The sequence below is a fragment of the Macaca nemestrina genome, chromosome 5 (genome assembly GCF_043159975.1).
Source record: "Macaca nemestrina isolate mMacNem1 chromosome 5, mMacNem.hap1, whole genome shotgun sequence".
Classification (NCBI taxonomy): domain Eukaryota; kingdom Metazoa; phylum Chordata; class Mammalia; order Primates; family Cercopithecidae; genus Macaca; species Macaca nemestrina.
The window spans coordinates 123,788,459-123,803,261 of NC_092129.1; the positions used below are offsets into that span (position 1 = coordinate 123,788,459).

General features: G+C 32.3%; 1 protein-coding gene across 12 annotated transcripts in view; it reads left to right on the forward strand.

Moving 5' to 3' along the window:
- LOC105479522 (KH RNA binding domain containing, signal transduction associated 2) overlaps positions 1-14,803 on the forward strand; it is a 634,913-nt gene that overhangs the window by 93,255 nt on the left and 526,855 nt on the right. For all 12 annotated transcript variants that reach the window (XM_071096918.1, XM_071096922.1, XM_071096915.1 and 9 more), the window contains exon 2: positions 11,122-11,249. In XM_071096918.1, the coding sequence (XP_070953019.1) occupies positions 11,122-11,249 (128 nt within the window). The remainder of the gene's footprint in view (positions 1-11,121; positions 11,250-14,803) is intronic.

A 14,803-nucleotide genomic window follows, 5' to 3' on the forward strand; every position in this document is an offset into this window, starting at 1 on the left:
AATGCAAATAGACAAATATACTGCTGTGCAACATAGTACTTATAGTTAACAATACAGTATTGTGTACTTTAAAATATGTTAAGAGGATAGATTTCACCTTAAGTATTCTTAACACAAAGAGCCAACAACCCCCCTTCCCCCCCCCAAATCAAAACAAACCGAAGCATACACACAAAAGAACACAGGGAAATTTTTAGAAATGATGAATATATTTAGTATACTGGTTGCAGTGACGGTGTCATGGCTGTATGCATATGTTAAAAGTCATCAAAATATAATAAAAATATGTTCAGTATTTTGTATATAAACTTACATAGTAAAACTTTTAAAAAATCCTTCTCTGAATTACATTATAATTTACCTATTCATTTACTTTCTATCTCACTAGACTATAAGATTGAATAAGGCACAGATTTTCTTCACCACATTTTTCAGTTTCTGGGATGGTGCCTGGGACATAGTAGGCTTTCAGTAAATAATTATTGAATGAAAGAGTACATAAGTAAGAATATGAATCATTGATATAATGGTTCAGAACCTGTGCTTTATAATTCAGATCTCTTACTTTCCTTGCTGTACAATTGGGGAAATTAATATGCAGGTTTTCCTTTTGTATAATGTACGTAATATTTGTGTGTATTGTCGTGGGTTAATATGAAGATGGAATGATATAATGCATACAAATCACTTGAGCAATTCGTTGCACCAGGTACAAGTTTAAGGCAACTTGATGTTGTCTTTGTCAGCATGATGGACTGTGGAACTCTGACACACAAAGTGGAATATCAATGTAAGATCTGCTGCTTTTCTTTTGTAATGTGATTATGGTTGCTTAGCAAGGAGAAATATGTGTCCTGAATTTTTTTTTTGTTGTGTTGAGATCTATGTGTATTTCACTTAGCAAGATCTAATTGAAAACACTGAATACATTCAGAGAAAGGGACCCAAATGGGACAACTACATGTAGATATATATGGAATGAGTATCAATAAAATATTTTATTCTTTTAAAAAAACCCATTAAAGTTCTTAACGTTAAAATTTAAGAATTTATGTCTGAGTCTCAACACAGTTAAAAATAAATAAATCTTACCTCTTGCCTTTTGTGAAGTAGCACTGCTTAATGTTAGACGACAATACTATCCAAAAGATTCCAACATTTTTTTGATGATGGTTTCAGAAAATTTATACCACACCCTATTCTTATCATCACCATAGCTGCATTTTTCTCCTTCATTTTGTCCTATTTCTAATTTAAATGAATATGTATGATATTCTTGGCATTTATATAATGATATTAGTCTGATAAAGGACACATTCAAATGTAAATCATGGGTATACCGTCATTTATTAACAGTCTACTTAAAGACAAGGTATAAGCTTGTGAAATACATGACATTGATTGTCATGATGTTTGGTTTTAATGATACAAAAATTCAGTAAAGTCTAGTGTCCAGCCCCCAAGTGCAAGTAAATAAAATGATAATAGCTAGTATATGTCATGCTCTTATTGTGTACCAAATGCTATTCTAAGTACTTTTGAAAATTTGACTCACTTAATCCTTACAACAGTTTTATGAGGCTATTATTCCCATTTTAAACTAAGCAATGTGATGCAGAAAACTTAAGTAAACTAAGTAAATGAACTAGAATATGTGCAGGAGTTGATCATTGCCTAATACATAGAAAATGCTTAGAAAGCAATAACTGTCATCATCTTGTTGGCAAGTGTCACACAGTTAACAAGTGGCAGATACAATACTGTATCCGGAAGCCTGCATTCTTAAGAAGATACTAGGATGCCCCTCATAAGATTTGATTCCCATATTAAGGTGAATGGGTGGGAAAGAACAACAGAAGCCCAGAAAACTTAAGTGACTTGTTCAAGGCCACTGTGTTAGATTGTGGTCTTATCTTAAAAGCAAAACAGTACAACCTGAATATTTAACATATGAATTAGGTGATAAGAGTTTATAGAGAGTGAAATTTCTGAGTTACTCTGTACAACTCCATGAGAGAGAGGAACTGTAAGCCAAACCTTGAAGTGGTTATAATTTGGATAAGCAGACAGGAAATGGGGATCGGGGTATCAGATGGTTTCAGAATTTTAGTAAGTTCAACGCATTAAAATAAATGGGTAGTGATTAAAACAGTTAACTATCTTATGATTAATATCATTGAAAATAAATGCTTGGATCATATTTAAATTGTCTAGCAGTTAATGTCTCTATTTCTACTTCAATAATCAAAAATAATTACTTATGAAGATACTTAAAATTATTTAGCACTGATTTGTCATTAATGGATCTGACAGTCTCTTATGCCTTCAATAAAAAGGAAAATATGATTCGATATTCAAGAACAACTTTCCGTCCCTTAAATGGTTGTGGAATTAGACCAGTATTCACTAAACTTTATGACCTGCTGACCGTTGGTCTGGGAGATCCATGACTTAGGACATCTGTTTTGCTAGCAACGTAGTTCAGATTTAAGGTTAACATGTTATCATTTAAGGTTTGTTCTGTGAGAAATTACCCATTTTATTTTTGTATGATGTAAAACACAGGTTTAGGGTATAATTTCCTATTCTGCTTTGGCCTAAGAACCAACGCTATAAAGATGGGTAAAATAAACTTCCTGCTGAGAGATTACAAAATACAGGGAGACAGATGTGATCATATCAAAACAATGCAATAATTATTGCCAGAGAGCAGTGCACAAAATGCTAATTGTTATAATAACATCATTTGAAAGATTTACTTTCTTTTAAAGAGATAAGTAAACAGAGGCTAACTAACTTGCTTAAGATCATGTAGCTAGCAGGTCACAAAGATATTTTAGTACCCAGATTGAACTCCAAAAACCACAAAGGGAGGTCAAAGAAATTTTGCATTAGTAAGGCCTGTTGGATTAATATTATTAATGCAGCATAATAATTTTAAAGTGGCATTTAATCACTTACCTATTTCTGAGGTGGATTTGAGGCACCTTACATAAAAGCAAGTACAAGATAAAAATAAAATATTCCTGCAGAATAAAACAAATAAGAAGTTGTAAATTTGATGAAAGGAAAAAGAATTATGCAATAAATCCTTATCTGAGGAAAGTTAGAGCTATTTGAAGACAGACTTAGCTTTGAGCTTCCTAGAAAGAGTTATGGCAAAACATGAACCTTAATTGCCCACTCCCTGGAAAAATGTTTTATATGAAGACAAATTTCTAAATGGTATTTTAAAGCAAAGATTGGCTTCTTTTTAATCACTTTTGTTCACATTATTAAATGTAAAACTACATTGAGGACTCTTCAATTTTTACATTCTTTTTCTCTCTTTTATGTATTTATAATATGTATTATATATGCTCTTTGAACTCCTATTTCTTTATTTGGAAAGTGGGATAATTGTTACTGATTCTACAGGATTATAATGCAGATATTCATGGCAAAGTACCATTGATGTTTCTTCACCCATTTTTTGATACTGAAATTTCAAAATTTCTATCTTTCTCGTGAGTATCAAAGAGATAAAATTTGTGCAAAGTCGTTTCCCTGTATTCTGTGATTAATGTTAGGTTTTTATTTCATGACAATTGTAGTCTATTTGCCCTTTTATTCTGGACTTAGATTTTGAAGTGATGGAAGCTTGTAGTATACATAATCTCTAAATTTTCATGTGAAAATTTCTAAAAGGAAGATGAAAATTATACTTCTGTGTTGCATTATTCTATTCTATTAACACTAATTATTAAAGGTTTAGTTCTGTATTCAAATACAAAAAGCAAAATGTATTTTTACTTGGAAACTAAAAAAGTATAATTTCAGAGTAGAATATAAACTTTACTTGGTGATATTATTTAAATATAAGTTGTCCGTGTTCCGTTTAGAATGAGTTTTATTTACCAGGTAGTTAAGTATAATTTGTAAAATAGTTAAAGTTCCTTCTGAAAATATTCGTAAAGAAAAGTTAGGTGTTTTACAACTTCTCATTGAATTTTGATTATAGATGACCAAAAATTCGAAAACATTGAATACTGGCATTCCACCCTATTGTTATATTTCAAGGTCATTTTCATTTCATTAACAAAAAATATTTTCTTCGCCGACAAATTCCATGTTCTTCATTTAAATACATTCTAAAATTATATCTTGCATGCAAATGTTCTTTTATGTAGCATTGAAAGATTATTTTTGAAGCCTTCTCAATAATTAAATGTATCTGGATTCTGAAAATTTCCATAGAACTAGAAACTTCTAGTTTGCACATATTGTAAATTTGTCTCTTCTCTTTATTTTTAATTTCAGAAATATAAATATCTGGAAGACCATGTAATTCACCCTCTATAAAGAAATTAGGCATAAACAGTTCTACATGATTGGTCCTTGAAGTACATATTTAGTATCATTTAATATTTAGTTTTATATAGCTCTATGTTGTGTTTGAAATGACTGGAAAACAAGTAATTTATTTAAATTTACATAAATTTTGACTTTAGGGGAAAATATTATATAATTTTAAAATCCATCTTGAATAACCAACTTAAAATGTAAACAGATAATTGTGATTTCTGTGTTTTTGCATATGTAATTATGTCATATATATTTAAAAATATGAGCCTTAACAACGTGCCAATTGTAAAAAGAAATATAATCACAACAAAATAACTTGTGTTAAGCATCAAAATACAGACACAGTCCTAGCACATTAATTTTATAGCTATTAAGGATTCTAATATCTTAAGCAAATTCTATTTTGAGGTCAGATAAACACTAGAAGTGTGTGGGAAGCCAGTGTTAAATACTTAGTATACCTGGTTCAGGAAGTATGAATTTTGTTGCAGGAAAGAAATCATGTGGGTTAAGAAAGTAACTTGACAAGGTAGAGATTCACATATTCAAATCGTTCCTTTCACTGAAATATTACTCATATTTTCAGAATGAATATAAAATAATCTTTACATTGACATTGAGTTTTGAAGTCATAGACTATACTAAACTATACATATAGGAGAGGTATTAAAAATATTTTTTAAAAAGCTTCAGCAAAATGAAGAACCATTCTTAATATAAAAGAATTACATAGTACGACTTGCCAGTCCAGGCAATTGCATCTCCTATTTTTCTATAATCCTTTGTTGTAAAACAAAACAAAATAACAAAAAACAAAACCTTCAAAAATTTCCTCCACTTTATTGAGATATGGCTGACATACAAAAAGCTGTACATATATAATGTATACAGCTTGATGAATTTGGAGAGAAGTATACCCCTATGAAACCATTAACACAACCAATACCATAGTCATACCTATCACCTCAAAAAGTTTACTCCCACTACATTTATTTATTTTTGTGATAAAAACACTTAATACAAGATATACCCTCTTAGCAAATTTTTAAGCCAACAATACAGTAATGTTAACTATAGGCACTATGTTGTACAATAGGTCTCTAGGACATGTTCACTGTTTATAGCTAAAACTTTGTATCTCTTAACCAACACTTCCCTGTTTCCTCCTTCTCTCAGTCCCTGTCATCACCATACTTCTTGCTTCTATGAGTTCGACTATTTTAGATTCCTCATGTATAAATTTATGGTCTCTTAGTCTATTAGGGCTGCTATAATAAAATACCATAAATGGAGTGCCTTATAAACAATAAACATTTATTTCTCACAATTCTAGAGGCTGGAAAATCCAAGAAAATCCAAAATCTTGGAAAATTCCAAGATCCGGTAGGTTTGGTTTCTGGTGGGGGCTTATTTCCTGCTTCATAGATGATGCTTTCTTCTTGTGTCTTCACATGGTTGAAGGGGTGAATGAGCTCCCTTAACTTACTCATTTATGTGTCATAGCTCTGAAGTTTAGGAAGTCCAAGATCTTGGTGCTGGCAGATTCAGTATCTGGGTAGGGGCCCAATTTCTGTTTTGTGGATGCTGCCGTGTAGTTGTCTCCTTACCTTCCAGCTGTGTTCCCATGGTAGAAGTTGTGTTGGGGGCTCTCCCTCAGGCCTCTTTTTTAGGAGCATGAATTTCATTCATGAGGGTTCCATTCTTAAGAAATAATCACCTCCCAAAGGCCTAACCTTTTAATACTGTCATCTTAGAGTCAGGATTTGAACAAGTGAATTTTGGGGGGGCACAAACTTTCAGACCATAACAACTAGGTCATATGGTCAGGAATCTCTATACTGTTTTTTCATAGTTACTGGATTCACCAGTTTGCATTTTCATCAACAATGTACAAGGATTCCCTTTTATCCACATCCTTGCCAACGTTTGTTTTTTCAATAATAGCCATACTAACGGGTGTGAAGTAATAATTCATTGTTGCTTTGATTTCCATTTCTCTGATGATTAGTGATGTCCAGCATCTCTTCATATTGCTATTGTCCATTTGTATATAATCTTTGGAGAAATGCCTATTCAGGTTCTTTGCCCATTTTGAATTCATTATTGGTTTCTTGCTATTAAGTTGTGGGAGTTCCTTATATATTTTGGATATCATTCTATTATCAGATATATGGTTTTCAAATATTTTGTTCCATTCTGTAGGTCACATTTTCATTTTGTTGACTGTTTCTTTTGCTATTTAGAAACTTTTTGTTTGATATAATCCCACTTGTCTATTTTTGCTTTTGTTGCTTATGCTTTTGTGGTCATAGCTAAGAAATTAGTCCCCACACCAATGTCAAGAAGCATTTACCTCTTTTTCTTCTAGGAGTTTTACAATTTCTGGTCTTATGTTTAAGTCTTTAATTCACTTAATTCACTTTGAGTTGATTTTTTTGTGCAGTGTAAGAGAATGGTTCAGTTTTATTGTTGGGCATGTGAACATCCGGTTTTCTTTTTTTTTTTTTTTTTCTCTTTTTTTTTTTTTTGAGACGGAGTCTGGCTCTGTCGCCCGGGCTGGAGTGCAGTGGCCGGGTCTCAGCTCACTGCAAGCTCCGCCCCCCGGGTTTACGCCATTCTCCTGCCTCAGCCTCCCGAGTAGCTGGGACTACAGGCGCCCGCCGCCGCGCCCGGCTAGTTTTTCTTTGTATTTTTTAGTAGAGACGGGGTTTCACCGTGTTCGCCAGGATGGTCTCGATCTCCTGACCTAGTGATCCGCCCGTCTCGGCCTCCCAAAGTGCTGGGATTACAGGCTTGAGCCACCGCGCCCGGCGAACATCCAATTTTCTCAACACTCTTTATTGAAGAGACTTCTTTTCTCCCTTGTGCATTCTTGGAACCTTAGTCAAAGAACAATTGAACATACATGTATAGATTTATTTCTAGGCTCCCTATTATGTTCCACTAGCCTATATTTCTGTTTTTATGCCAGTATAATACTGTTTTGATTACTATGACTTTATAATGTATTTTGAAATTGGGAAGTGTGATGCCTCCAGTTGTGTATTTTCTCAAAATTACTTTGGCCATTTGAAGTTCTTTTATCATGTTATATAAATTTGGAGATTTTTTCTTCTATTTTTATAAAAAATGCCATTGGGATTTTGACAGAGATTGAACTGAATCTTTAGGTTATTGGGGTATTATGGACATTTTAACAATATTAATTCTTCCAATCTATAAAGTATCTTTTCATTTATTTTTGTCTTTGATTTATTTCATCAATGCTTTTGGTTTTCAGTGTACAGGTCTTGAACCAGCTTAACTAAGTTTATTCCCAAGTGTTTTATTATTTCTGATACTCTTATAAATAGGATTGTTTTCTTAATTTCTTTTTTGGATAGTTTGTTGCTAGTGTATAGAAATGCAGCTGATTTTTGGATGTTGATTTTATATTTTGCAACTTTATTGAATTCACTTAGTAGTTCCAATGGTTTTTATGTGAAGTCTTTAGGGGTTTCCTACATATCAGATCATGTCAACTGCAAACAAATAGCTTTATTTTTTATTTTCTTATTTGGATGCCTTTTTTTTCCCCTTGCTCAGTTGCTCTGGTTAGGTCTTCCAGTAGTACGTTGAATAGAAGTTGTAAGACAGGGCATCCCCACATTGTTCTGGATCTCTGGAACATGCGGTGTTTGGTTTTATGTTCTTACGTTAGTTGCTGAGAATGATGGTTTACTACGCAGTCATAAAAAATGATGAGTTCATGTCCTTTTGCAGAGACATGGATGAAGCTTTCTTTGGTTTTAAACCCGGGCAAGTTTGGCATATACCATTTTGTTACTATGCATTTGACAAATGCAAGTATTGAGCTATTAGTCATGGAGATATGCCAAAGAAGACAAGATAACTTCCTTTAAGTATTAGGAGGGTAAAATAATACCAAAAAATTTCAAAAGAAAATTGTAGAATTGAGTAGAAATAGCAGTGGAAATGCTATTTCACTTAACTCTGTTTCTTGATGGAAAGGTTATTAGAATTAATCCTGGCCTGATCAAATTGCAAATGTCTAAAAGAGCCTAAGGTAGTAGTTTTGTGGATAGCAAATAATGTCAGACAAATTCAATTTATTTTTATGAAAAAGTACCAAGGGAGAAGCCATATGTATTATAGATCAGGAATTGAGTCAGCTTCTTCAATGTGTTCTACATTACAATTAACCTCAGCAAGCTATGGTATGTAGGTGCATGTACCCACAGGGCAGTGATCAAAAGTTTATTCTTACTATCAGAGGACATGATGAATGGATTTTCTTCGCAGTTATCATAGTTCTGGTTGTAATAATTATATAAGGGATTGAAAAGTTGGAATAAAGTGATTTTCAGTTTAAAGAGTCAGTTAAAGTGACTTGTTAGTACTTCCATGTAGAACATAGGAATATGATGTTATCATACTAAGTAGAAATTATAGACATATAACTTATTTTCAAAAAATTCAGTTTAGTTCAAGATACTTGTCTTTAGGGAAATTGTACCATATAACTGATAAGATGATTATAAATGACTTTTTAAAAATTATGCAGTGTAGATTTCACTCAGGCATTACCTGGGTAAGTAATGTAATATTACTCCAAAATAATTGTTTCAAATTCCACACAGCCCAAATAAATAGTATGCAAAAATATTACTAATTGGAATGTTTTAGGAAGTTTTCTTTAAGCCATTTGAAAACATTTGGGGGAAAAATGTTAGTTAAAGCTAGAATAACAAAGAAGAAAACCATTAGATAAAATATATATTCCCCTTACCTTTGGAAGTAGTCAGACCTTTAAAAGATAATTGTTTTAAAATGCAATATAAATAAATTTATATGAAACATGTTCATACTTAATAACTATCATCACCTTTTCTCTACTCCAAAATAACAAAAATAGAATGTTTTGTTCTATCCATAGCAAAAGTAAAACACTGTCACATTCATATCTTTAGTTAGTATTTTAGTGCACTGACCAACAGCAAAGAACAAAAAGAAATATTTACTGATTATGTCATGGTCATAATAATAACTATATAAAAAAGGAAATTTTTAAAATGAATTTTTAATAATTCTCCAAAACATTTATTTTACATAGTGCATTGCATGAGATGACTCTAGTTGTAACTACACAGTCTTTTAACATCTCATTCCTACCTTGTCAGCCTCGTTTCTCAACTAGACAAATGTAAGTTGGTTTCCTTGTTTGCTTGCCTTCTGCTGTGATTGATTTTGCATATTACATACTATGTTATCCTTAAAAATAAAAATACAATGTGACTGCCTTCCTTTATTCTTCAAAGTGGTCCAGAGGCTTACCATTGCAGTCACAATATAAAGTAGAAAACATCATGTATCCTAGAAGTGCTTACATGATTTTTCCTATAATCACCTATCAAGCCTTTTTTTCTACATTCACTGTTCTTCTGCCACACAGGATTTCTTGCTTCTTACTATTCCAAGAGCAAGTAAAGCTTGTTTTTCATCAGATTGTTAAGCTCTTCTCGGTCTTCTCATGGCTTATTCTTCTCTGTCATTCAGGACTTTGATCAAATATCACCCTTCAAATCTGAAGTAATAGCCACTGCTTGACTCTCCTTTGTATTCATAACAGCATATTGTGTTTATTATTTGCCTCCAGCCATAACTGTATGTGTGCCCATATATTCATTTTCTCGCTGTTCATTTTCCACGTTAGAATATAGAATCTATAAAAGCAGACATTTTATTGTTTTCTGTTGTATTTCTGGTACCTAGTAGAGATTTAACATTTTTTATGGAATAAATTAATTCAAAAATGAAGGAGTGGATAAGTATGCTCCAAAATATCAAATTTGGTAATATTCTAATGTTTTTCTTAAACACTTATATAGATAATGTCTTGTTGATGAATACGAATGTTAACATTTATAGATTTAATCATTTATATGACTTTTCCATAACCCCTTGTAAAATATCATGCAGTTTCTCTTTACTACCTATTTTAGCTAATTAAATAATTACCATTTTAATTATTTTTATTTTCTTAGGAATAATTCTGAGTAAAAATAAAACATATATCCTTAAAATGTATTTTGTTCTATTTATTGCTCCTAGAAAAAATTAAGTTTGCTAAAATAGTTTAAATATTCAAAGGACATATATAACCTTTTTAATTTTGTTTGAAAATATTAAAATTAATTAAATTCATCAATTTTTTTTTTTTTTTTTTTTTTTTTTTTTTTTTTTTTTTGAGACGGAGTCTCACGCTGTTGCCCAGGCTGGAGTGCAGTGGCGCGATCTCGGCTCACTGCAAGCTCCGCCTCCTGGGTTCACGCCATTCTCCTGCCTCAGCCTCCTGAGTAGCTAGGACTACAGGCGCCCGCCACCGCGCCCGGCTAATTTTTTGTATTTTTAGTAGAGACGGGGTTTCACTGTGGTCTCGATCTCCTGACCTTGTGATCCGCCCGCCTCGGCCTCCCAAAGTGCTGGGATTACAGGCTTGAGCCACCGCGCCCGGCCAATTCATCAATTTTTTCACAGAAGACACAGTCACATCTTCAATTATCACTTTTTAGTTTGAGTTGATAGAGCTTCTCTTACATACAGTAGCAGCATTCACATAACTGTTAGCGAGATGCTGTTTCAGGCCTTTTATCGATATTCATCAAAATCTTATCTGAGAAGAGGAGTAATATTAATATTATTTATGATAGCATTTTTCAGCATATTTATAACATTTTTCCTCATTTCACTTGTTTTCTTCTTGTGATTTTCTTCCAGAAATTGAAAAATTTCAAGGTTCTGATGGAAAAAAGGAAGACGAAGAAAAGAAGTATCTTGATGTCATCAGCAACAAAAACATAAAGCTCTCAGAAAGAGTACTGATTCCTGTCAAGCAGTATCCAAAGGTACTACCATAGATACTTTTTTCTCATAGAATTGATTTAAAAAATGATAAAATATTTTATTTATTGACTTCTATAAAATAAATATTTGAAGCTTCATAATGTAGGTATATGCAAGCACGTGATATTGACAGAGGGGAAGGAAAACTTTTGAAAGTGCAATGATGAGGGTAATTTTAAACTGAAGGCTATAGCATTTTTGTTCTGTGAATGTAGGAGGCATAATCAGATATTTTAATCATGTATTCAAAATATAAATGATATATCAATTTGTCCAAATATGTACACCCACGTGATTATCTTTGATTCATGTTAAAATGTATCTCCTTATTATAAAATGGAGTAGAGTTAATGATACTAAATATATAACATTAGAAAATCAGAAGGGAATTATTATTAATATATCTAAGAAAATCAATTAGGTTATTAGACTCTTAGATTATAACCTATAGTCTTCTATAATCAAAGTTTATTCATAAAATAATTACAATATCATCCTTAATGTTACATCTTTCTTTAAACTAATTTTTCACTAGTAGATCATTGATTATAAAAGATAGCATTCAGTGGCATGGTTTTATCAATTATATTCATACATTTCAATGGGTAAAAAGAGGGATTTTTTGTTTTGGTCAAATGAATGGAGGAAACTAAAATGTAAACTCAAAGATTCAAGCTGATAATTAACTTTCTGAAGAGTGAATGTGAAGCAAGGACCATGTAATTATCCTAACAGTAACGATTACAGAAATAAATGCTCTGGTTTACCAATTGTCTTCTACTATGATAAACTTTAGTAAATATAATTAACTAGATGCTTTGTCTATAATTATTTCAAACAGGGATAAAATTGTTAAAGCCCAGCAAACCATAAAATTTATCTTTGAGATAAAATGTTTTGGGCATGGAATTTGTTTTTGAGCTTGACTATTGCAAGAAAGCTGTTTAAAATGGGTATATGTTTTTAAAATAAACTTTATTAGATTTGCTTTATAATCATGTTCTCTTGAATATTAAATTGGGCAGGCTTAGAAATGTACATGAAAAATTTGCATAGTGGTGAAATGAGGTAGGAATATGTTAGAGTATAAAGAATAATATGTCCTTTTTCACTTGATCAATTAACCAGTTATAGTCTTGAATAGAAGGTTCTTTTCTTAAATCATACATTTAAATATGGTATAACTTGATGATGTTTCTTGGAATAACATATTTGTATCTCTGGATATGGGAAAGTCAATGACAGACTCAATACCTGCCTCTAAATAAAAATGTAGTTCTATAGTCTCTGATCAAATTACACTGACAAGGTATGTAATGCATTTAAAGTCTTGATGGCTCTTCAAGTTCCTATATGAGTGGTTTTATGCTGATTATTACTGGATCTGTGTTTGATTCAGAATGATGAATACCGAAATAAGAATATTCTATGATGTCAAATTTTTGTCTGAAGTTTAATTTTGTAATGTATAACAAAATGCTCTAACAATAAAACTGTTTATTCTTAACTGCCGTGGACCACAGATCACCAGCAAACTATTGTGTCTCTTTTAATTTTTAAAATTATGGAATGTTTAGGCTGGGACTAATCTTGGAAATCACAGAATATATAAAACTTTTATTTTATAGATGAGGTAACTGAAAAATCATGAATTGTTCAAGGTCATGCTTCTGTTAGAGATGGAAATCTTTAGTGCAGTTACTATAATTTCAGGCTCTTCATTTTTGGTGCACCGTTACATTTTTAACTTGACCGATCATGCCCACATATTTGCATCACTTTTTCATGTTAAATGTGGAAGAATGTGAAAAATGATAACACCTAATAGTTTTATGGAATAGTCTCAAATAACAACTCATGCTTGAGAAAATTTGCCATTTCTTTAAATTATGAATAGCCTGCCAAACTCCTTTAATTTATTTTTAAAGGAATATTCATTTCATCTAATTGTCACACAAAAGAGAACTTTAGAGCTTTTCTACAGAAAAAGAGTGAAATTCTGAGGAGGAGACTATACTCACTTATCAAAGTTGACCTACCTTGTTCTTGTTTTTATAGTACAATAAATCATAATATTTTGAAAACAAACTATATCTTACTGTATTTAATAATCTTTGGAAAACACACCATATTTTATTATAAAAGTTGTGATTTTTTTCCTGCTGTTCATTGTCCATTTCTTAGAAAAATATCAATGAGATAGAGTTAAATGATCACTAAACTTGAGCTGTATTCAATGTACATTTATGGGGCTGTAAAATGTGTGATGTGGTGTAATACTATGAGCTGTTGAGCAGAACACAACAGTATTTATTGGTTTAAAGTTGAATCTTTTGTAATAGAAAAGTGATTTATCCTTCAGGGGACCACACTGGTGAAAGAATTCCTTTACACAGCTTTCTCTCAGAACGATTTCTCCCCTTGACAACTGCTGTCTGTTTGTATCAATAATTAATGTGTTGGTGACACAGTCCTCTCAAAGAGCAATAAATGACTATGGGAATTCTTGGGGAAATGGTCCTCTCAAGACTTTACTACATGACTTTTTTTGGATAGATTGTGTTTCAATTACTCTCCAATTTCAAGTGAATTTGTTGACGTAGTTGAATACTACAAGAAATTGAATGAAGTTTAAAATTTAATTTATAAAAATTATAAAAATGCTCTTTAAGATTGATTTATCTAGCCTTGGCACTTTACATTTAATAATTTGACTTGGGGAAATATGTCATATTATAATATTAAATTATTTTAATGAGTAGTTTTTCTTATTTGGCTATATACACACACACACATATATATATATATATATATATTTTTTTTTTTAGATAAGCCGGCATAAAGCACTTTTATTGCAATAATAAAACTTGAGACTCATATATAGTGCGGAGGGGAAGGGGCAGCAAGGATTTCTCTCACCAAATCACTACACAGGACAGCAAAGGGGTGAGAAGGCACTGAGGGAGGAAAAGCCAGGAAACTCGAGATCAGCAGAGGGAGCCAAGCTCAAAAAACAGGAGAGCTGAAGCTGTGATAGCCAGCATCATTTTCTTAAGAGAAGATTCAAGGATTTGTCACGATGGCTGGGCTTTCACTGGGTGTTAAGTCTATAAACAGCACTTTCAATTGAAACTGTCAATTAAAGTTCTTAAGATTTAGGAAGTGGTGGAGCTTGGAAAGTTATAAGATTACAAAATTCCTGAAAGTCCATTAGAAAAACCACAGGATGAAAAAAAATAAAAAGTAAAAAAATAAGCCAGGCCACGAGGAAGGCTTCAGAGGTCCCTGCCGGCCCAGGGACTGATGCCTATATTGTCCAGCATTGCAGTGAACATGATCTGCTTTCAAAGGCAGAGGGTTTAAGGGGAGGGTGGGGTGGGAATGGTGGAGGCAAAGGCTGTCCCCATCCCCACCTCAGTTTTAGGTAGGGCTTGTAATTTAACCCAAGGACATCTCTCAACTTGGAGAATAATTCAGTCCTCAACAGCGCCTCAAATCTGCTATGGCTTTGCAGCGCAGCAACAAGAATGTTTCATATATAATAGATAAAAATTTC